The sequence below is a fragment of the Pseudophryne corroboree genome, chromosome 2 (genome assembly GCF_028390025.1).
Source record: "Pseudophryne corroboree isolate aPseCor3 chromosome 2, aPseCor3.hap2, whole genome shotgun sequence".
Taxonomy (NCBI): domain Eukaryota; kingdom Metazoa; phylum Chordata; class Amphibia; order Anura; family Myobatrachidae; genus Pseudophryne; species Pseudophryne corroboree.
Genome location: NC_086445.1, coordinates 488691698 through 488717102, shown reverse-complemented (window position 1 = coordinate 488717102; position 25405 = coordinate 488691698). Strand labels below are relative to the sequence as shown.

The 25405-nt window shown below is 45.7% G+C and overlaps 1 protein-coding gene across 5 annotated transcripts in view; it reads left to right on the top strand.

The window, feature by feature from the left end:
- Positions 1 to 25405, top strand: part of TRIM37 (tripartite motif containing 37) — a 436939-nt gene that overhangs the window by 386758 nt on the left and 24776 nt on the right. For all 5 annotated transcript variants that reach the window (XM_063953906.1, XM_063953907.1, XM_063953909.1 and 2 more), the window contains 2 exons: positions 12974 to 13145; positions 21748 to 21869. In XM_063953906.1, the coding sequence (XP_063809976.1) occupies positions 12974 to 13145; positions 21748 to 21869 (294 nt within the window). The remainder of the gene's footprint in view (positions 1 to 12973; positions 13146 to 21747; positions 21870 to 25405) is intronic.

Here is a 25405-nt window from a genome sequence, read left to right as displayed (position 1 = left end):
CAAAGGCATAATGTCTAATGAATGTGTTAATGGAAGACCATGTGGCTGCCTTACATATCTGTTCTGCTGAAGCACCACGTTGTGCTGCCCGTGATGGACCTACCTTGCGTGTAGAGTGAGCAGAGACATTAGCCGGAAACAGGGAGATCAGCCGTAGAATATGCTTCTGAAATAGTCATCCGAAGCCATCTTGCCAGTGTCTGCTTATCAGCAGGCCATCCTCTCTTGTGAAATCTGTAGAGAATGAAGAGAGAATCTGTCTTTCTGATGGCACTGGTACGATCCACGTAGATCCTTAATGCACGGACCACGTCCAGCGATGCATCTCCCGCAGAAAGTCCCGGTACCTGGAAAGCCAGGACTACAATTTCTTCATTAAGGTGGAATTTAGACACCACCTTCAGAAGATACCCAGATCTAGTTCTGAGAACTGCTTTATCTGGATAAAAAAATCAGAAATGGGGAATGACATGATCATGCCCCTAAATCTGATACTCGTCTAGCCGACACCATAGCCAGTAGAAAGAGAACTTTAGCTGTCAACCATTTATGATCCACTTTAGTAAGTGGTTCAAACGGGGCAACTTGAAGGGCTTTCAGGACTAGCCTTAAGTCCCAAGGCACTGTAGGAGGAACAAAAGGAGGTTGAATGCGCAGCATTCCCTGGGAAAAAAAGTATGCACATCCTGTAAATTGGCAATTTTCTTTTGGAACCATACAGTCAATGCCGAGACTTGCACTCTCAAGGAAGCCACCTTCAAATCTTTATCCATTCCTGCCTGAAGGAATGCTAAGACCATGGAAACTCTGAAAGATTTAGGTTCCATATTCCATTCACTGCACCAATGAATATAGGTTTGCCATATTCGGTGATAAATGTGAGCTGAGGAAGGATTCCTTGCTCTGAGCATAATTTGAAGTACTTGTTGTGAGACTCCTCTTGACTTCAGGATGGAGGTTTCAAGAGCCACGACGTCAAAGACAGTCAATCCATATGTCTGTGATAACAAGGACCCTGCATCAGTAGATCTGGACGTTGAGGCAGCAGAAGTGGAAGATCCATCGACATCCTCTGCAGATCTGTGTACCAATGTCTTCTGGGCCAAGCCGGAGCTATTAGTATCACGGCATTCTTTCCTTGCTTTATCTTTCTCACCACCCTGGGTAATAGGGTGATTGTTGGAAACACATAAGCCAGATAAAAATCCCATCTCACCGACAGGGCATCCACAAAGATCACTCTGGGATCCTTTGTTCTTGACCCGTATGCAAGCACTTTGTTGTTCAGATGGGACGCCATGAGATCTATCTCTGGCAATCCCCACTTGTCTACTAGAGTCTGGAAGACCCTCCGGGTGTAGAGCCCATTCGCTTGCCTGAATGGCATGTAGACCGAGAAAGTCCGCTTCCCAGTTTAGGACTCCCGGAACGAACACGGAGGACCAGGCCGGATGATGAAGTTCTGCCCACTTTAGTATGTGACTTACCTCCTTCATCGCTTTTCAGCTGCGAGTTCCTCCCTGTAGTTTGAGGAATGCATTGTCCAGTGCATTATGCATTGTCCGAGTGGATCTCAACCATCAGGGAGGAACTTGCAGCCAAAAAACGAGGAAGGAGGTAAGTCACATACTAAAGTGGGCAGATCTTCATCATCCAGCCTTGTCCGCAGTGTTCGTTCCGGGTTTCCTAAACTGGGAAGCGGACTTTCTCAGTCGACACGCTATTCAGGCAAGCGAATGGGCTCTGTCTGAATCAGTGCCATGTATATGGCCCGAATTTCCAATATATTTATTGGCAGGCAACTTTCTTCCTTGGTCCACTGCCCCTGAAAACACAACCTTCCTGACACTGCTCCCCAGCCCTGGAGACTGGCGTCTGTCGTCAGAATTTCCCAATTTGATATCCAAAAGGGTCTCCCCTTGTCCAGATGGGATGTCTGTTGCCACCAGGCTAATGACATTCCTACTTCTATCATACCATAGTCTGTGTTTTTATCGTCTGATGAAACCCATTCCATTTGGCAAGAATCAGACGCTGCAGAGGCCTCGAGTGGAATTGTGCATATTCCACCGTGTCGAATGTTGACACCATCAGACCCATCACGCACATTGCTGCGTGAATGGATACCTTTTGACTGTGTAACCAGTCCTGATTCCTTGACTGAACCTTAGATATCTTGTTCAGAGGTAAAATTACTCTCTGAAAACTTGGACCCAGTACAGCCCCCAAGTGAGTCATCCGTTGTGACGGAACCAGAGACAATTTTGCCCAATTTATGATCACCCGTGGTTCTGCAGACACGTTATTGTCTGTTGCAGATGACATAAGAGCAATTCCTGCGTCCGTGCCAGGATGAAAAGATCGTTGAGGTATGGAAATATTCTTATCCCCTGCTGCCGGAGATAAGCTGCCATTACCACCATAATATTGGTAAATCCTCTGGGAGCTGTGGCTAACCCAAAAGGTAGGGCCTGGAACTGAAAATGCTGTTAGAGGATAGCGAACCTGAGATAGCACTGATTGGACAGTGCTATAGGAACATGTAGGTAAGCATCCTGTATATCCAGGAATACCATATAATCCCCTGGCTCCATTGCCAAAATGATAGAACGTAACGTCTCCATGTGTAACAGAGGTACCCAAATGTATTTGTTCAGTACTTTGAGATTGAGAATGGGCCAGAAATGACCCATTCTACTTCTGAACTAAAAACAGGTTGGAGTAAAAACCCTGTCCTCGTTGTGCAGGAGAAACTGGAATGACTACTCCTGAGTAAAGCAATTTCTTAACTGCCTCTAACAAAGCCCTGGCCTTCGTCTCTACCCGAGACAGGCTGGTACAAAAAAACCTTCGAGGAGGGTGCTTCTTGAAGGCAAAAGCATAACCTAGAGATACCGCTTCCTGCACCATCAGGCTGATAGCTTATCTGTTTTCACAACCGGTCTTCTGGTAGCCCAATGCTTTCTAGTCTTACCAGACTTGTTGTATTGGGGCTGCTTGCCATCACTTTTTCCTTTTTAGCTTTTCCTTGAGGCCGAAAGGGCCGAAAAGTCTGAACTTTAGGTTTGAAATTGTATGTGTAAGGATACTTGACCTGCTTGGAGTCTGCTTCTGACTCCAGAATGTCTGTCAATTCTTTACCAAAAAGAATATCTCCAGAGAAGAGCAAAGATTCCAAAACCTTCTTAGATTCTGAATCGGCTTTCCATGTACGTAGCCAAACTGCTCTGCGAGCAGCTATTGTTGAAGCTGATGCCCTGGAGGCAATAGTACCCATATCCAATGCTGCTGCTTCCAAGAACATTGCAGCCTGTTTTATATGAGCTATATGGGATTTTTGCTCTCTAGAAGCTATTGAAAAATCCCCCTCAAATACATCAGCCCAGGCAGCCACTGCCTTTGCCATCCAAGCTAAAGCCATGGCTGGCCTTATGACTGCCCCAGACAGGGAAAAAATGTTTTTTAGAAAACCATCCACTCCCCTATCCGTGACATCATTTAATGATGTTGAAGGCAAAGGTAATGTAGGTTTTTCGCACTAATCGAATTACATGTGTATCTACTTTAGGAGCCACCTCCCTTTTTAAACAATCCCCAGCTGGAAAAGGATAATTGGAATTCCATTTCTTAGGAATTCAAAACTTCTTATTAAGCGTAGCCCAAGCCTTTTCCATAATTTCCATCAGATGATCTGACCCTGGAAACTCGGTCTGAACTGTTTTGGGACGTTTAAACACAGGTGCCTTGATTTTTAACACAGGCTCTGCTGAATCCTCTAAGGATAGAATGGCTTTCATTGCTTTAATTAACTCAGCTATATCCACTGAGCTGAGACCTTCCTCCTCCTCTTCGTATGCTGAAGTAGAATTTTTTGAGCTTGTATCTTCCGATGAATCCTCATCTGAATCATGTGTAGCCTGTGAGGATAAAGATTTACTTACCACTGTCTTATCAGCTTGTTTCTTTTGAGAGGCTGCTGCTGGAAGTGATACACCATAGGTGGGGAGCTGCATGTAAGGATTAATAATGTAACCTATCCCTGGTACAGGAGTTGGAGGCATTATACGTTCAGCTATGCTGGATAACGTCTGTGCAAACATAGCCCAAGGTGGATCCATCTGCACCTGAATCTGCCTTGTATTTTTCATTAATCCCTGGTGAAAGCTAAAACAATTTGCACACAAACCATCCTGAACCAGATCCTGAGAGGATAATACAGCTTTGCAAGACAAACATCATATGAGTGTTGGTGTTGCTGTGTGTGTACCTTCCTCACCTTTGCCGCTCTTAGACATGATAAATAATCAACACTTCCACAGTGTACTACACAATTTGTGACTCTAATCACTTAAAAAGCAGTATGAGACAAAAGTGATATGGTGTATTCACACGGTGAGATCCTTGCTATGTTCGATTTTGACTATGCGATTTCCCTTGAACTCCCCCAGAGCCCAGATAGCACAGATAATAAGATTTTAAACCTACCGGTAAATCTTTTTCTCCTAGTCCGTAAGGACCATGGGGATAGACGGGCTCCGCAGGAGACATGGGCACTAAAAAGAACTTCAGATATGGGTGTGCACTGGCTCCCTCCTCTATGCCCCTCACTGGCTCCTCCCTCTATGCCCCTCCTCCAGACCTCAGTTAGAGAAACTGTGCCCAGAGGAGACGGACAGTACGAGGAAAGGATTTTTGTTAATTTAAGGGTAAGATTCATACCAGCCCACACCATCCACACCGTATAACTTGGAATATACGAACCAGTTAACAGTATGAAACAAAACAGCATCAGCCCGAGACTGATCAAAACTGTAACATAACCCTTATGTAAGCAAAAACTATATACAAGTCTTGCAGATGTAGTCCGCATTGGGACGGGCGCCCAGCATCCTCTACGGACTAGGAGAAAAAGATTTACTGGTAGGTTTAAAATCGTATTTTCTCTTACGTCCTAGAGGATGCTGGGGACTCCGTAAGGACCATGGGGATTATACCAAAGCTCCCAAACGGGCGGGAGAGTGCTGATGACTCTGCAGCACCGACTGAGCAAACACGAGGTCCTCATCAGCCAGGGAATCAAACTTATAGAATTTTTCAAAGGAGTTTGACCCCGACCAAGTAGGTGCTCAGCAAAATTGTAATGCCGAGACACCTCGGGCATCCGCCCAAGAAGAGCCCACCTTCCTAGTGAAATGGGCCTTTACTGAATTTGGTACCGGCAAATCAGCATTAAAATTAACCTGCTGAATCGTGTTACCGATCCAGCTAGCAACAGTCTGCTTAGAAGCAGGAGCGCCAACCCTGTTAGCTGCCTACAGGACTAACAGTGCATTTGTTTTCCCAACCATAGCCGTTCTGGCTAAATAAAACTTTAAGGCCCTGACTACAACCAGGGGCCTGGAATTCTCCTAGTCACCCGTAGCCACAGGCACCACAATAGGTTTGTTTACATGCAATAACTAAACCACTTTAGGCAGACCTTGAGGACGAGTCCTCAACTCTGCTCGATCCGCATGGAAAATCAGATAGGGGCTCTTGTGAGACCAGGCCGCCAACTCAGACACTCGCCTCGCAGATGCCAAGGCCAATAACATGACCACTTTCCAAGTGAGAAACTTCAATTTAACTGTTTGAAGCGGTTCAAACCATTGTGACTTAAGGAAAATTAACACCACGTTAAGGTCACATGGTGCCACTGGGGGCACAAAAAGAGGTTGGATGTGTAACGCTCTTTTTACCAAAGTGTGGACTTCCGTGAGAGAAGCCAATTCCTTCTGAAAGAATATGGATAAGGCAGAAATCTGCACCTTAATTGAGCCTAACTTTAGGCCCATATCCACTCCTGTCTGTAGAAAATGGAGAAAACGTCCTAGTTGGAAATCCTCAGTAGGAACATCCTTGGCTTCACACCAAGACACATATTTTCTCCAGATACGGTGATGGTGCTTCGCCGTAACATCTTTTCTAGCTTTAATAAGAGTAGGAACGACCTCCTCTGGAATACCCTTTTCGGCTAGGATTTGGTGTTCAACCGCCATGCCGTCAAACGTAACCGTGGTAAGTTTTGGAACACGTACGGCCCCTGTAGTAGCAGGTTCTCCCTGTGAGGAAGGGGCCACGGATCTTCTGAGAGCAGTCCCTGAAGATCTGCATATCAGGTCCTTCGTTGCCAACAATGAGTATCGTCTGCACTCTTGTTTGTAATATGATTCTCAATATTTTTGAGATGAGAGGAAGTGGAGGGAGCACATAGACCGACTGAACACCCACGGTGTCACCAGGGCGTCCACCGCCGCTGCCTGAGGGTCCCTCGACCTGGAACAATACGTCCGAATCTTCCTGTTGAGGCGTGATGCCCTCATGTCTATATGAGGAAGTCCTCAATGACTTGTCACCACTGTAAAGACTTCCTGATGAAGTTCCCACTCTCCTAGATGGAGATTGTGTCCTCTGTAATGAAGACTTCTGACAGAGCGCTTACATGCTTTTTCGCCCCGCGAAGAATCCTGGTGGCTTCTGCCATTTCTGCTCTGCTTTTTGTCCCGCCCTGGCGGTTCACCTGCATCACTGCCGCGGCGTTGTCTGACTGGATCAGAACAGGCAGGATTGCGAAGAAAATTCTCCGCTTGTTTGAGGCTGTTGCAAATGGCCCTCAATTTCAGCACATTGATGTGTAGGTAAGCCTCTTGGCCTGACCATATTTTCTGAACATTGTTCTCCTGTGTGACTGTTTCCCATCCTCGGAGGCTCGCGTCCGTGGTCACAAGAACCCAATCTTGAATGCCGAACCTGCGACCCTGTAGAAGGTGAGCACTCTGGAGCCACCACAGGGGAGAGAGAGATAGAGACCCTGGCCCGGGAGGACCGGGCTCCAATGTATGTGAAGGTGGGACCCTGACCACTTGTCCAGAAGATCCCACCGAAAGGTCCGTGTGGAATGGCCTCGTAGGCGCCACCATCCTTCCTAATAAATGAGTGCATTTAGTCTCTGACCATGTTCTGGAGTACTTGGACTTTTTCCTCTGGGAGAAAGACCTTTTGTTTTTCTGTGTCCAGAATCATGTCCAAAAACAGCAGTCGAGTTGGAACCAACTGTGACGTTGTTAGATTTAGGATCCCGCTGTGTTGTTGTAGTATTCTCAGGGAGAGAGATACGTTTTGTAATTTTCCCCTTGAACTCGCCTTTACCAGGAGATCGTCCAAGTATGGGATAAATGTGACGCCTTGCTTACGCCGGAGCCCATCGTGTCCGCCATTACCTTGTCGGACGTGGGAATAACAATCCTGTACAGCGAATCTTGGGTACGCCTGATGAGGAGGATAAATGGGGACATGAAGGTATGCATCCTTTATGTCAAGTGACACCATAAAAACCTCCCCTTCCAGGCTGGAGCTCACTGCCTGGAGAGATTCCATCTCGAATTTGAACCTTTTCAGATATAGGTTCAGGGATTTTAGATTCAGAATGGCCTGACCGAGCCATCCGGTTTCGGGACCACAAAAAAGGCTTAAATAAAACCCCTTCCCCTGTAGAAGGGGATCCTTGATAATCACATACTGATGATACAGTTTCTGTATGGTAGCTGCCACTGTTTCCCTTCTCCGAGGAGGAAACTGGCAAGACCGATTTTGAAAAATCGGTGAGGAGGCACATCTGCGAATTCTAATTTGCATCCCTGGGATACAATTTTTACTGCCCAAGGATCCAAGTCCGACTGAACCCAGACTTGTCTGAAGAGTCGAAGACGTGTCCCCACCGGCGCGGACTCCCTCAGCAGAGCCCCCGCGTCCTGTAGTGGATCTTGTAGAGGACGGGTTGGACTTTTGTCCCTGGGAAATAGCCGTAGCTAGTGTTCTTTTCCCTCCCCGACCCTTTCGGAATTTATGCGACCGAAGGGACTGCATTTGATATTGACGTTTTTCTTTTCCTGTGGGGGAACCTAATTTACCCGCGGTCGCTGAGGTTACCAGATCCGCGAGGACCTCCCCACATAAAACTTCACCTTTGTAAGGCAAAGTCTTTTTTTTTTTTTAAACAGCATACCTGTCCCTTGTCAGGTCCACAGGGACCGTCTAACAGAGATCTCTATGGCATTGGCTCTTGAACCTAACAGCCCAATATCACTCGCAGCTTCTCTCATATATTATGCTGCGTCTTTAATGTGACCCAAGGTCACCAAAATGGTATCTTTATCTAGGGTGTCAATGTCAGATGACAAGTTATCTGCCCACGCTGCAATTGCGCAACCCACCCATGCCGACGCTACTGCCGGCCTTAGTAGGTCACCCGTATGTATAAATTGATTTTAAGGTAGTTTCCTGTCTGCAATCAGCAGGACTCTTAAGGGCAGCCGTATCAGGGGTAGGTAGCGCCCCCCTTTTCTGACAAGTGCGTGGGTGAGTATTCCCACCGTAATCTGTCCTGGGTGGAAAGGTTACATCATAATATTTTTTATTTTATTTTTTTTATTTATTTTTGGGGAATCTGCAGTTTTTTATCTGGAGTTTCCCAAGCTTTATCAAACAGGGCGATCAGCTCGCGAGATGGGGGAAAAGTTACCTCAGGATTCTTTCCCTTAAACATGCCGACCTTTGTATCAAAGACAGAAAGGTCCTCAGTGATATGCAAAACATCTTTAATTGCTACAATCATTATTGAATACACTTGGCCACCCTTGGGTGCAACTTAGCATCATCGCCGTCGACACTGGAGTCAGAATCCGTGTCTGTATTGGTGTCTACTACCTGTGAAAAGTGACTGTTCTGCGATCCCGAAGGGCCCTGTGACACAGTAAAAGCTATGGATTGACTCCCTGCTTTAATCCTTGGACTCAGCTTTGTCCAAACTTTGTAATAGTCACCTTAGCATTTAAAACATTCCACATATTCATTCAATCAGGTGTCGGCGGCGCCGACGGAGACACCACAATCATCTGCTCTGCCTCCTCCCTATATGAGCCTTCCACCTCAGACATATCGACACAGACGTACTGACTACTGACATCCCCACACACACAGGGATACCTAATATAATGGGGACTGACCCACCATAAGGCCCTGAGGAGAGACGGAGAGAGAGTATGCCAGCACACACCCAGCACCACTGTATACTGAGACAAAAAACCCAGTCTGTCAGCGCTTTTTTATTACAAGTGTAAAACACCACATATTTGCGCCAATAAATGTGCCCCCCCACCTCGTTTTGACCCTCTGTATTAACTAACAGCAGGGGAGAGTCCGGGGCCGCTTCTTTGTGCTGAGGAGAAAAAATGGCGCTGGTTAGTGCTGGAGGAAACAACCTCCGCCCCTCGATGGCGGGCTTCGTTCCCGCCCTAAATCTTTATACTGGCGGGGGATTCTGAAATCTATATCCTTTATAGTGTATTTAAGTACTTTGCCAGTGTTATGTGAGGTATATTAATGCTGCCCAGGGCGCCCCCCTGCGCCCTGCACCCTTACTGTGGTGCCTGTGTGTGTGTTCTGGGAGCAATGGCGCGCAGCGTTACCTCATGAAGATCTGAAGTCTTCTGCCGCCTTTGAAGTCTTCTTTCTTCTTATACTCACCCGGCTTCTATCTTCCGGCTCTGTGAGGAGGACGGCGGCGCGGCTCTGGGACTAACTACAGGGTGAGACCTGTGTTCCGACTCCCTCTGGAGCTAATGGTGTCCAGTAGCATAAGAAGCAGAGCCTAGCATTTAAGTAGGTCTGCTTCTCTCCCCTCAGTCCCACGATGCAGGGAGCCTGTTGCCAGCAGGCTCCCTGAAAATAAAAAACCTAACTAAAATACTTTCTTTCAGGAAACTCAGGAGAGCTCCCTGTAATGCACCCAGTCTCCTCTGGGCACAGTATCAAACTGAGGTCTGGAGGAGGGGCATAGAGGGAGGAGCCAGTGCACACCCATATCTGAAGTTCTTTTTAGTGCCCATGTCTCCTGCGGAGCCCGTCTATCCCCATGGTCCTTACGGAGTCCCCAGCATCCTCTAGGACGTAAGAGAAAGTACAGATTTTGACTATCTGTGCTTGAGATTTTGTCTATGTACGATTTTGACTATACTTTGTACCAGATAGTGCACTAGATAGTCAAGATTGACTTGCCTGCACAGTCTATCTAGCCTTGTGATACCGACCCCACGGGAGCGAGCATCGGGAGCGAATCTATATCGCAAGCTGCCTAGCACCATGAGATATGCACTAACTATTCATAAGATTTTGACTATATAGTCAAAATCTTACAGATTTATCTCACCGTGTGTACACACCTTTACTCCCACCTCTTCCTGAGATCTTATTCTTACATCATTACCCTCCCCCTGTACCCAATGAACATATATATCTTATAGGCCATATACTCATAGCTACTAGAGCTGTTATAGCCCAATACTGGAAAAGAACAGATCGACCACACCTGTCCAAAATTATAACTTCTATCCATCGCAATTTTGAAATGGAAACTATGGGCTTTAGTTCGAACATCTCATTTGAATAAATGGTTATCCTGGTCTAACTATTACACCTCCCATATAACTTCACGGAAGCTTTCGAATTGAAGGTCATGATTAGTTCTTCCTTCTAATTTTCCCTTTGTCATTTAAATTTTTTGAGGACCAATGAAGTTTTGGACGTGTTATCTGCCATTCTATCGTATAGATCAGGGGTGGGGAACCTTTTTTCTACCAAGGGCCATTTGGATATTTTATAAAAATCCTTCGGGGCCCATACAAAAATTATCCACTTAAAAATTAGCCTGCCCCCAGTAGATATACCCCCAGTCAGTTGTTATGCCCCAGTAGATATGCCCCCTAGTAGCGATGCTTACACACACACACAGACATTAAAAGAAAAGATAAAAAACACAATACTCACCAGCTCCGCTCCTGCTTCCGGAACTTTGCACTCCGCCTGTCCGCCGCTCCTCAGAACTATGGGAGAGACGTCATGACATCTCTCCCATAGCACTGCACAGCTGCACATACACACTTTCAGAGCTGAAAGCCGGAGCTCAGGAGTGAGTTCCAGCCTCCAGCTGCTGCTGAGGGGAAGAAGCCAGGCGCCCACTAGTAACAAAATCACAGCAGGCACCTGGATCTCCCTCGGTTAGGTGAGCCTGGCTGGGCCGGATCAAGTGGCTCTGCGGGCCTTATGCGGCCCTCGGGCCTGAGGTTCCCCACCCCTGGTATAGATATATTAAAATGTACAGTTAGGTCCATGTGCACACCGCTTCTAACTTATAATTACTGGTATACTGTTTAGCCTATGATTTTTGACTATACACCTACTCAATAACTGTCTCTTAAGTCTGTATTTGGCATCACTTCTTACCACTCCCTTTTTTTTCTTTTTCTATGTATGTTCTATTATGCCTTTTTAGTTTTTCTTTCTGTTTGTTTATGATTGCAAATCTATTATTAATGCGATGTTGTCTTTATATATATGTTTATATTGACCTGTATGATCTGCAATAGAAAATTCGTTTAATAAAAAAATATTTCAGTAAAAAAAAAAAAAGCAGTAGGAGTTCCATATACTGTAGGAGCACATAAAGAATTTTACAAATTACATATGATCATATGTATAAAAATTAAAGCATATGTGTAAAGTAATGCAATTTTCACTCTTAAATGAAGGTTAATGGGGTGCCTGCATTATATATAAACTCCAGAGCGGAGTGAGTGTTTCCAAATCATTTGTATCATGAAGTTTGATGCAAGGAAAAGGTCCTTACTAAGTGGTATCAAGTGGTATGGTGGAAATATCTGGCTTGGTAGTGATAGTGCTGTAGATGCGGGTATGGGTCATTATGTCAACAGTCATTAGGTCGACCACTATTGGTCGATATGCATTATGTCGACATGGTCATTAGGTTGACATGAACAAGGTCGACATGAGTTTTTTTTACTTTTTTTGGTATCGTTTTCTTCGTAAAGTGACGGGGACCCCCGATTAGTGCACCTTGTCCCCTCACATGGCTCGCTTCGCTCGCCATGCTTCGGGCACAGGTTACTATTCCCAATCGTAGTCCACGTGGATCGTAAAGTATAAAAAATATCAAACAATGTTTTAAAAAAAATGAAAAACGCATGTCGCCCTTTTTCCATGTCGCCCTAGTGACCATGTCAGCCTAATGCATGTCGACCAATGGTGGTCGACCTAATGACCGTATTCCTCAGATGCTCGGTGCCAAACAATTGGAGGATGATTCAATACCACATGCAGTGAAGGTTAGGAGGAGGAGATGCAAGTATGGATCCAAGGCTGTTACAGAGGCAATGTCCATCATGGTCAATTAAAGTATATAAATGGAGAGGTCCATATATTTCCAAGGTGTACCCCAATATTTAGTACAGCATAGCGCATTTCCCTAATAAAATAAGCTGCTTCAGAGGCAAGTGTTTTGCTAGTAAACACATTGCCCTTTTCAATTTTGGGTATAATCACGATCAGAAGCTCCAGGTCTTTGATCCCGACGTTTAGTAAATAAACCGCCCAAGCCTATGACTGTTGAAAGGATGTGAATGTGAGGAGGAAAAGTGATATTAGTTAGATATTTTTCTGTACAATATGTATCCAAATCATGACGCATTAAAATTATAGTTCAACTGACACGTTAGGAGATAAATCTAGTTGAAATGGGCATGTTTGTGAAGTAATTGGTTTGTGTAGTTTGGCAAGTTATGGATGTTGCTCAAAATTTGTATTTAATCTATTGTCTAAACCATGGAGAGTCTGAAATTGCCATTGCAGATGCTCAGTGTCTTCAAAACTGCATGTTCCAGGCATGGGACTCTTTCTATTCTGTCATTTGTGAGGAGGAGAAGAAGAAGAAGAAGAAGAAAGTACAACTTTAACATCAATTATTTGCTAAAGGTTGAGAACTTACAATTGTGGTGTTCTGGCATTATTCAGTACACACACATGCTACAGTTACTGTTTCACTTGTGTAATATTTATTGAAGGTTGTTTTGGTTTTCCTAAGGTTGTAATGGTGGCACCAAAAGTGGCAGTAGGCATGGATCACCAAGATCTTTAAATAATGGGAGTCCTGAGGCACCCTCCAGCTCTAAAGCAGATGACCGGCAATCGGACCTCCTCAGTGCTGAGATACAAGCAATGTGCATGGAAAAGACCAGAAAAATAGTCACTTTAGGGTAAGTCATCTACTTTTTGTTTTGTTGTAAGTTGCCTAGAGTATGCAGCTGGAAAGGGATCACCATGCTTAACCCGTTAATACATGAATTATGATGTCTTGAGATTTTTACAAATGCTTTTTATTAGTCTTCAGGGCTTATAAATTCAAGGTTTTTTTAACTAAAGAAGTTATACAATACATGTGTCCACTTGAGGGGACAGTATGCATTTGCAACATTGCCCTAATATTGTTAAACAGTATTTCAACTGAAAGGTTGGGGTTTTTTTTTTTTTTTTTTTTTTGCTACCCTCCGTAAAGTAATGTACTGTAAAATGAAAAAAACAAATGTTTGGTATGGTTCCAATTTGTTGTTATGTTGCTTACTGTATTCAGGCATGGATCATTGGGTTGACCCTAAAAATGTTGACCGTGTCTTGGTTTACCCCGAAAGGTCAACATATACACTAGGTCGACAATGGAAAAAGGTCAACATGGACAATAGGTCGACATGAAAAAGGTCAACACAGAAAAGGTTGATATGGGTTTTTTAACTTATTTTGGTATTGTTTACTCAGTAAAATGACTGGGAACCCTAATTAGTGCACCACAGCTCCTCGCATGGCGAGCAAACTACACGCAAGGTGCCTCGCTGCGCTTGACACAGGCTACTATTCCCAATCGTAGTCCACGTGGATGGTAAAGTATGAAAAAGTTAAAATTGTAAAAAAACTCTTGTGTGGACCATTGCCATGTCGACCTTTTGCCAAAGTTCACCTTTAAACCACGTTGACAAATAGTGGTTGACCTTAGTGTGGTCAACCTAACAACCACGTACAATTTATTCTCCAGAAACGAAAAATCCTTTTAGGTTGAAAATAATACATTTGTATTAATATTTATAGATCTATTCACCCAGAAACAAAATGTCCTTTGTTTGCTTCGTACCTAGCAAGTTAGCCTTTTTCACAAACTGAATTTAACGCTTGGTGTGAAAGTTTGGCACAAAGGCTGAAGACACTGCATGCAGATGTACTTAGTTTTACATGTACGGTCTGCGTCGTGGCGCCTGTTAGTATATTTAGCATCAGTAAGTGATATCCACAATATCCACACTGAACCTGATTTCAGGGGAGCCTTTAACACAGCCCTGCTCTTCTCTCACTTGGGGGTTTATTCCGAGTTGATCGTAGCTGTGCTAAATTTAGCACAGCTACAATCGTTAATTCAGACATGCGGGGGGGGTGGGGGGCGCCAGCACAGGGCTAGTCCGCCCCGCATGCCTTTGTATTTGGGAAGTAACTCCCGGCCAGCGCAGCTCCTGCGGCTGGCTGGGAGTTGTTCGTCGCTCCCTCTGGCCGCAGCAGCTGCGTGAGACGTCATGCAGCCGCGGCGGCCCGCCCCCCCAATGGTCCGGCCACGCCTGCGTTAGCCGGACCGCTCCCCCTAAACGGCGGCTTAACGCCGCCGTTCAGCCCCCTCCCGCCTAGCGACCACCTCTGTCTCAGAGGCGATTGCTAGGTAACGAAAGCTGCCATGCGCCGCATGCGCATTTCCGACCCGATCACTGCGACAAACTGCAACGAGCAATCGGTTCGGAATGACCCCCTAGGTCTTTCTCTTCGACGTTGCTCCATAGAGCCAGCATTGATCAATGCTTGGGCAATTGATGCTTTGAAATCCAACTGATTCTTGTCATTGAATCCAGACATTCAATACAGCAGCCATGGGTTTTCACAAGTCACATCAAGAAAGTGAAAGAAAGCCCAAATGTACCATCTCATGTTTTTGCGGCTATGTGGATGCATTGCCACATACTGATCCATGAGATCCACTCCCCCATATTCGTATTACACTACTCTGTACCTAACCCTGTTGCTAGATGCTCTTGATGTCAGGAGAAGATAAAAACAATACTAATATAGTGACAGCCACTACTACTACTATAATTTATATTTCTCTAACGTCCTAAGTGGATGCTGGGGACTCCGTCAGGACCATGGGGAATAGCGGCTCCGCAGGAGACGGGGCACAAAAATAAAGCTTTAGGATTAGGTGGTGTGTACTGGCTCCTCCCCCTATGACCCTCCTCCAAGCCTCAGTTAGGTTTTTGTGCCCGTCCGAGCAGGGTGCAATCTAGGTGGCTCTCCTAAAGAGCTGCTTAGAAAAAGTTTTTTAGGTTTTTTATTTTCAGTGAGTCCTGCTGGCAACAGGCTCACTGCATCGAGGGACTTAGGGGAGAGAATTTCAACTCACCTGCGTGCAGGATGGATTGGATTCTTAGGCTACTGGACACCATTAGCTCCAGAGGGAGTCGGAACACAGGTCTCACCCTGGGGTTCGTCCCGGAGCCGTGCCGCCGACCCCCCTTACAGATGCTGAAGATTGAAGGTCCGGAAACAGGCGGCAGAAGGCTCTTCAGTCTTCATGAAGGTAGCGCACAGCACTGCAGCTGTGCGCCATTGTTGTCACACACTTCACACCAGGCGGTCACGGAGGGTGCAGGGCGCTGCTGGGGGCGCCCTGGGCAGCAATATTTAATACCTTTATGGCAAAAGAATACATCACATATAGCCATTGAGGCTATATGTATGTATTTAACCCATGCCAGTTATCTAAAACTACGGGAGAAAAGCCCGCCGAAATAGGGGGCGGGGCTTATTCTCCTCAGCACACAGCGCCATTTTCCTGCTCAGCTCCGCTGTGAGGAAGGCTCCCAGGACTCTCCCCTGCACTGCACTACAGAAACAGGGTAAAACAGAGAGGGGGGGGGGCACTTTTTTGGCGATATATTGATATATTTAAGCTGCTATAAAGAACAACACTTATATAAGGTTGTTCCCATATATATTATAGCGCTTGGGTGTGTGCTGGCAAACTCTCCCTCTGTCTCCCCAAAGGGCTAGTGGGGTCCTGTCTTCGATAAGAGCATTCCCTGTGTGTCTGCTGTGTGTCGGTACGTGTGTGTCGACATGTATGAGGACGATGTTGGTGTGGAGGCAGAGCAATTGCAGATAATGGTGATGTCACCCCCCAGGGAGTCGACACCGGAATGGATGGCTTTGTTTATGGAATTACGTGATAATGTCAGCACATTACAAAAATCAGTTGACGACATGAGACGGCCGGCAAACCAGTTAGTACCTGCCCAGGCGTCTCAGACACCGTCAGGGGCTGTAAAGCGCCCTTTACCTCAGTCGGTCGACACAGACCCAGACACAGACACTGAATCTAGTGTCGACGGTGATGAAACAAACGTATTTTCAAGTAGGGCCACACGTTATATGATCACGGCAATGAAGGAGGCTTTGCATATCTCTGATACTGCAAGTACCACAAAAAGGGGTATTATGTGGGGGGTGAAAAAACTACCTGTAGTTTTTCCTGAATCAGAGGAATTAAATGATGTATGTGATGAAGCGTTGGTTAACCCAGATAGAAAAATGCTAATTTCAAAAAAGTTATTAGCATTATACCCTTTCCCGCCAGAGGTTAGGGCGCGCTGGGAAACACCCCCTAGGGTGGATAAGGCGCTCACACGCTTATCAAAACAAGTGGCGTTACCGTCTCCTGATACGGCCGCCCTCAGGGATCCAGCTGATAGGAGACTGGAAACTACCCTAAAAAGTATATACACACATACTGGTGTTATACTGCGACCAGCCATCGCCTCAGCCTGGATGTGCAGTGCTGGGGTCGTCTGGTTGGATTCCCTGACTGAAAATATTGATACCCTGGATAGGGACAGTATTTTATTGACTATAGAGCAATTAAAGGATGCTTTCCTTTATATGCGAGATGCTCAGAGAGATATTTGCACTCTGGCATCGAGAGTAAATGCGATGTCCATATCTGCCAGAAGGAGTTTATGGACGCGACAGTGGTCAGGTGATGCGGATTCCAAACGACATATGGAAGTATTGCCGTATAAAGGGGAGGAATTATTTGGCGTCGGTCTATCGGATCTGGTGGCCACGGCAACTGCCGGAAAATCCACCTTTTTACCTCAGACCCCCTCCCAACAGAAAAAGACACCGTCTTTTCAGCCGCAGTCCTTTCGGTCCTATAAGAACAAGCGGACAAAAGGACAGTCATATCTGCCTCGGGGCAGAGGAAGGGGTAAGAGAGGGCAGCAAGCAGCCCCTGCCCAGGAACAGAAGCCCTCCCAGGGTTCTGCAAAGCCCTCAGCATGACGCTGGGGCCTTACAAGCGGACTCAGGAGCGGTGGGGGGTCGACTCAAGAATTTCAGCGCACAGTGGGCTTGCTCACAGGTGGACCCCTGGATTCTGCAGGTAGTATCTCAGGGTTACAGGTTGGAATTCGAGAAGTCTCCCCCTCGCCGGTTCCTAAAGTCTGCTTTGCCAACGTCTCCCTCAGACAGGGCGACGGTATTGGAAGCCATTCACAAGCTGTTTTCTCAGCAGGTGATAGTCAAGGTACCCCTCCTACAACAGGGAAAGGGGTATTACTCCACTCTATTTGTGGTACCGAAGCCGGACGGCTCGGTAAGACCTATTCTAAATCTGAAATCTTTGAACCTGTACATACAAAAATTCAAGTTCAAGATGGAGTCACTCAGAGCAGTGATAGCGAATCTGGAAGAAGGGGACTTTATGGTGTCCCTGGACATAAAGGATGCTTACCTACATGTCCCAATTTGCCCTTCACACCAAGGGTACCTCAGGTTCGTGGTGCAAAACTGTCATTATCAGTTTCAGACGCTGCCGTTTGGTTTGTCCACGGCACCTCGGGTCTTTACCAAGGTAATGGCCGAAATGATGATTCTTCTGCGAAGAAGAGGCGTATTAATTATCCCTTACTTGGACGATCTCCTGATAAGGGCAAGGTCCAGAGAACAGCTGGAGGATGGAGTAGCACTAACCCAACTAGTGCTGCAACAACACGGGTGGATTCTGAATTTTCCAAAATCTCAGTTGACCCCGACGACACGTCTGCTGTTCCTGGGAATGATTCTGGACACGGTTCAGAAAAAGGTGTTTCTTCCGGAGGAGAAAGCCAGGGAGTTATCCGAACTTGTCAGGAACCTCCTAAAACCAGGAAAAGTGTCTGTGCATCAATGCACAAGAGTCCTGGGAAAGATGGTGGCTTCTTACGAAGCGATTCCATTCGGCAGATTCCACGCACGAACTTTTCAGTGGGATCTGCTGGACAAATGGTCCGGATCGCATCTGCAGATGCATCAGCGGATAACCTTATCGCCACGGACAAGGGTGTCTCTTCTGTGGTGGTTGCAGAGTGCTCATCTGTTAGAGGGCCGCAGATTCGGCATACAGGACTGGGTCCTGGTGACCACGGATGCCAGTCTGAGAGGCTGGGGAGCGGTCACACAGGGAAGAAACTTCCAGGGAGTATGGTCAGGCCTGGAGATGTCTCTTCACATAAATATACTGGAGCTAAGAGCGTTTTACAATGCTCTAAGTCTGGCAAAACCCCTGCTTCAGGGTCAGCCGGTGTTGATCCAGTCGGACAACATCACGGCAGTCGCCCACGTAAACAGACAGGGCGGCACAAGAAGCAGGACAGCAATGGCAGAAGCTGCAAGGATTCTTCGCTGGGCGGAAGATCATGTGATAGCACTGTCAGCAGTATTCATTCCGGGAGTGGACAACTGGGAAGCAGACTTCCTCAGCAGACACGATCTACACCCGGGAGAGTGGGGACTTCATCCAGAAGTCTTCCACATGATTGTGAACCGTTGGGAAAAACCAATGGTGGATATGATGGCGTCCCGCCTCAACAAAAAACTGGACAGGTATTGCGCCAGGTCAAGAGACCCTCAGGCAATAGCTGTGGACGCTCTGGTAACACCGTGGGTGTTCCAGTCAGTGTATGTGTTCCCTCCTCTGCCTCTCATACCAAAGGTACTGAGAATTATACGGCAAAAGGGAGTAAGAACGATACTAGTGGCTCCGGATTGGCCAAGAAGAACTTGGTTCCCAGAACTTCAAGAGATGCTCACGGAGGATTCGTGGCCTCTACCTCTAAGACCGGACCTGCTTCAGCAGGGACCGTGTCTATTCCAAGACTTACCGCGGCTGCGTTTGACGGCATGGCGGTTGAACGCCGAATTCTAAGGGAAAAAGGCATTCCGGAAGAGGTCATTCCTACACTGGTAAAAGCCAGGAAGGAGGTGACTGCACAACATTATCACCGCATTTGGAGAAAATATGTTGCGTGGTGTGAGGCCAGGAAGGCCCCCACGGAGGAATTTCAACTGGGTCGATTCCTACATTTCCTGCAAACAGGATTGTCTATGGGCCTCAAATTGGGGTCCATTAAGGTTCAAATTTCGGCCCTGTCGATTTTCTTCCAGAAAGAATTGGCTTCAGTTCCTGAAGTCCAGACTTTTGTAAAAGGAGTACTACATATACAGCCCCCGGTTGTGGCACCGTGGGATCTAAATGTAGTCTTGGATTTTCTCAAATCCCATTGGTTTGAGCCGCTCAAATCGGTGGAGTTGAAGTATCTTACATGGAAAGTAACCATGCTACTGGCCCTGGCTTCAGCCAGGAGAGTATCAGAATTGGCGGCTTTATCATATAAGAGCCCATATCTGATTTTCCATACGGACAGGGCAGAACTGCGGACACGTCCTCATTTTCTGCCTAAGGTGGTGTCAGCGTTTCACCTGAACCAGCCTATTGTGGTGCCTGCGGCTACTAACGATTTGGAGGATTCCAAGTTGTTGGACGTGGTCCGGGCATTGAAAATATATATTTCAAGAACGGCGGGAGTCAGAAAGTCTGACTCACTGTTTATATTGTATGCACCCAACAAGATGGGTGCTCCTGCTTCTAAGCAGACGATTGCTCGTTGGATTTGTAGCACAATTCAACTTGCACATTCTGTGGCAGGCTTGCCACAACCTAAATCTGTCAAGGCCCATTCCACAAGGAAAGTGGGCTCATCCTGGGCGGCTGCCCGGGGGGTCTCGGCATTACAACTCTGCCGAGCTGCTACTTGGTCAGGGGCAAACACATTTGCAAAATTCTACAAATTTGATACCCTGGCTGAGGAGGACCTTGAGTTCTCTCATTCGGTGCTGCAGAGTCATCCGCACTCTCCCGCCCGTTTGGGAGCTTTGGTATAATCCCCATGGTCCTGACGGAGTCCCCAGCATCCACTTAGGACGTTAGAGAAAATAAGAATTTACTTACCGATAATTCTATTTCTCGTAGTCCGTAGTGGATGCTGGGCGCCCATCCCAAGTGCGGATTGTCTGCAATACTTGTACATAGTTATTGTTACAAACAAATTCGGGTTGTTATTGTTGTGAGCCGTCTGTTCAGAGGCTCCTACGTTTGTCATACTGTTAACTGGGTTCAGATCACAAGTTATACGGTGTGATTGGTGTGGCTGGTATGAGTCTTACCCGGGATTTAATATCCTTCCTTATTGTGTACGCTCGTCCGGGCACAGTATCCTAACTGATGCTTGGAGGAGGGTCATAGGGGGAGGAGCCAGTACACACCACCTAATCCTAAAGCTTTATTTTTGTGCCCTGTCTCCTGCGGAGCCGCTATTCCCCATGGCCCTGACGGAGTCCCCAGCATCCACTACGGACTACGAGAAATAGAATTATCGGTAAGTAAATTCTTATTTTTCAAAAAGTTAAGAGAACATACAGTGATACATAGAAGGCTGTCTGCTGTCAAAACGGGTATATATGGCTATTATATGAGGAAAATATTTGATAGGCCTGTGTGCCAGGATAAACCTAGCATGCAGTATGAATCTTTGTATTGCAGGAAGTCGACTGAAGTGGTCATCTGTTTTTATATCCTGTGGAAAAAAAAAATGAACCCCCTTAATTCATTTAGCCGCGGTAAAGTACGTTAGAAGATTGATTCCTTGGGGGTTATTCAGTTGTCCCCAACAGCTGGCACTACCGGAGATTTTTTTTCACCTGCCCGGTGGCAAGAGAGAAGAAATCCCAGATAACGGACCTGTTTTCATGCCTGCAGTTGTGATAACACATAGGTCTGGGAACTTATCCCAGACCCTGTGTGTTTTCCCCCTAAAACAGGTCATTTTTTGTGATGTAAAAATGGACTCTTATTGGATAGCCTGAAAAAAATTGCTGTAAAATCCTGTTTTACAGCATAAAAAATTAATATGGGCAGTTGAATTCACCATTGAATATTTAATCGAAACATCTACTGTACCATATTATGCCTAATAACTTTACTTTCCTTGAATATATATTTTTTTTTGTTTGTTTACCTGCTCTGCTATCTTTGAGTAAAATTATTTTCTCAGCCATGTTATTTTGAACTTGTTTTTGTAGGAATTAAAATCTGTCTCTAGGTGGCATACCTTCTAGGTTTGGTAGAGGTCCAGAGAAGAGGACATCATGCACTAGTGATATCAAAATAGTTTTGTTTAGGAGACAATGACTTAAAAACAGCTGTTCACTGCGGTGACCTCTATGCGTGAAATGGTTAAATAACACATTTGATACTAACTATTGTTTTCTTTTACACTTAGCTGCTTGTTTGTTTGTGCTGCAGCCATTTTAGTGGATTCTCATCAGAAAAAGTGAACATTTTGTGGTATAGTTGGTTGTATTTCTTTTTTAAAATTTAGATCTTCTTATTTCAAGGTCAAATTCTAAAGTTTGGGGTGGAAAAGATGCTGTGCAGGCTGGAAGCTTGGATAGTGACCAAGAAGCAGCGGAAATTAACGCTATGGTATCCAATGAAGCTTCACCTTACCAAGATGAAGGTAAAATAAATCATTATGTCATAGTTTCTGCCCCACTTTGTTGAACTTCATCAGCTAGTTTTTTTATTATTATTATTATTATTATCATCATCATCATTATTATTATCACCACTACCTCTGCTGCTGCTGCTACTACTACTACTACTACTGTGACTTGGAGTCTAGAACAAGCATTTGTTTTCCATGTGGTGTGGTATTGGTAGTTATAACCTTTTAAAAATCTATTTGCAGTTTAGGTCCATAGGCCAATCAAAATTCCCAAGTTTACAGTTTTTGGGGGAGGGTTCATTTTTGTTTATTTTACACTCAAAGGTTATATCCAAATCACTGAATCTTTGTTTGTCATAGTGTCCTTTGTTAGTTTGTTCCAGGCATACGTTCTTAAGAATCACTAAATGTACATTGCCTTGCTAAAGTATTCACCCCCCTTAGCATTTTTCATGTTTTGTTGCCTCACAACCTGGAATTAAAAGGGATTGTTTAAAGGTTTGCATAATTTCATTCACAGAACATGGCTAAAACTTTATAGGTTTTTTATTTTTGTTTTTTTTTAATTGTGAATCAAACAACAAATAAAACAAAACAACAGGAATCTTCAGCGTGCATAACTATTCACCCCCCTAAAGTCAGTACTTTGTACACCTTTTGCGGCAATTACAGTTGCAAGTCGCTTTGGATAAATCTCTGAGTTTGCCACATTTTGCCACTGGGATTTTTGCCCATTCCTCAAGGCATAACTGCTCCAGCTCCTTTATGTTGGATGGTTTCCGCTTATGAACAGCAATTTTCAAGTCTGACTACAGATTCTCAATTGGATTGAGATCTGGGCTTTGACTAGGCCATTCTAACATATTTTGATGTTTCCCCTTTAAACCACTCGAGTGTTGCTTTAGCAGTATGCTTTCGGGTCATTGTCCTACTGGAAGGTGAACCTCCGTCCCAGTTTCAAATCACAGGCAGACTGAAACAGGTTTTGCTCAAGAATATCCCTGTATTTAGCACCATCCATTTTTCCCTCGACTCGAAACAGTTTTCCAGTTTCTTCTGCTGAAAAACATCCCCACAGCATGATGCTGCCCCCACCATGTTTCACTGTGGGGATGGTGTTCTTGGGGTGATGGGATGTGTTGGGTTTGCGCCAGACATAGCATTTTCCTTGGTGGCCGAAAAGTTCAACTTTAGTCTCATCTGACCAGAGCACCTTCCTAAATACATTTGGGGAGTCGTCTACATGCCTTTTGGCAAACTCAAAGCGTGCCTTCTTATTTTTAACACTAAGTAATGGCTTTTTCTGCTGCGGGGTACACTGGGTTCCACAGGGAATAACATCGGGGTGTAGAGTAGGATCTTGATCCGAGGCACCAACAGGCTAAAAGCTTTGACTGTTCCCAGAATGCACAGCGCCGCCGCCTCTATAGCCTCGTGCACAGGAGCTCAGTTTGGTCGTTGGTGCCATGCAGTGCAGGCATACTACATTCAGGGCTGCTCAGGTAGCCCTTAGAAGAGCTTCTTTTTTTTTTTAAATCTGTTTATTGGTAAAGAGAAAAATACAAGCGTAACACACACATTGCACACGACAACTGTATAGCGACAATATCAAATCTCAGGTTGTATAGGAATGTATAACATTATTTCCACACAAGAGCAATCACATACATTAGTAAAGGAAGTGATGATAACAGTAGGTTACGGATATTGCTAAATACATTGCAAGGATCGGTCGTCTCTCTGTGCCATGCCATTAACAGTGTGTATATGCTAGTCTAAAACAGTGTTCCTGAAAACAGTAAAGTTGGGGTTAGAAGGGTGGTGATCCCCTCGTAAGCGTCTCTATATTGTACCATGTAGTATATTTAACTACTTTTCGCATTTTATCACGAATTGGTTGTGACAAGGTTATCACATAGGGAAGCCATATTGTAAAAAACTTGGAAGAGTTGGATTCCGCTCTAAGAGAGCATTCAATCCAGTCCATTTGGTATAGATGCGTCAGTCTAGGAAATAAAAGGGTTATGGGTATAGGGGTTCCGTGTATCCATTGGGATAGAATAGTCTTTTTCGAAGCTGCCGCTATCCTAGCTAATAACAGTTTATTGCCTGTAGGTAATGAGCAACTATCAGAGTCATATTGGTTCCAGAAAGCCCAGAGTAAAGTTGGTGTGAGAGGGATATTTAGAGTCGTCGTTTAGAGTCTTTCCAAAATAGCTGTATTATAGGACATGACCAAAGGCAGTGGATGATGTCGGCATCATGTGTGGAGCACTTGAAGCAATTGGAGTTATCAGAGATGCCCGTGAGGTATCTGAGACGGAGAGTATAATACGCCCTGTGTAATATTTTTAAATGCATTTCAGCATAGGAAGAGGATACTAAATATTTTTCTCTGACGTCCTAGTGGATGCTGGGAACTCCGTAAGGACCATGGGTAATAGACGGGCTCCGCAGGAGACTGGGCACTCTAAAAGAAATATTAGGTACTATCTGGTGTGCACTGGCTCCTCCCTCTATGCCCCTCCTCCAGACCTCAGTTAGATTTCTGTGCCCGGCCGAGCTGGATGCACACTAGGGGCTCTCCTGAGCTCCTAGAAAGAAAGTATATGTTAGGTTTTTTATTTTACAGTGAGACCTGCTGGCAACAGGCTCACTGCAACGAGGGACTAAGGGGAGAAGAAGCGAACCTACCTGCTTGCAGCTAGCTTGGGCTTCTTAGGCTACTGGACACCATTAGCTCCAGAGGGATCGAACGCAGGACCCGTCCTTGGTGTTCGTTCCCGGAGCCGCGCCGCCGTCCCCCTTACAGAGCCAGAAGCATGAAGATGGTCCGGAAAATCGGCGGCAGAAGACTAAAGTCTTCACCAAGGTAGCGCACAGCACTGCAGCTGTGCGCCATTGCTCCTCATACACACTTCACACTCCGGTCACTGAGGGTGCAGGGCGCTGGGGGGGTGCCCTGAGCAGCAATAAAAACACCTTGGCTGGCAAAATAATCACAATATATAGCCCCAGAGGCTATATATGTGATAATTACCCCTGCCAGAATCCATAAAAAAGCGGGAGAAAAGTTCGCGAAAAAGGGGCGGAGCTATCTCCCTCGGCACACTGGCGCCATTTTCTCTTAACAGTGTAGCTGGAAGACAGCTCCCCAGGCTCTCCCCTGTAGTTTTCAGGCTCAAAGGGTTAAAAAGAGAGGGGGGGGGCACTAAATTTAGGCGCAATATTGTTTATACAAGCAGCTATTGGGGAAAATTCACTCAGTGATAGTGTTTATCCCTACATTATATAGCGCTCTGGTGTGTGCTGGCATACTCTCTCTCTGTCTCCCCAAAGGGCTGTGTGGGGTCCTGTCCTCAGTCAGAGCATTCCCTGTGTGTGCGGTGTGTCGGTACGGCTGTGTCGACATGTTTGATGAGGAGGCTTATGTGGAGGCGGAGCAGATGCCGATAAATGGGATGTCGCCCCCTGTGGGCCGACACCAGAGTGGATGGATAGGTGGAAGGTATTAACCGACAGTGTCAACTCCTTACATAAAAGGCTGG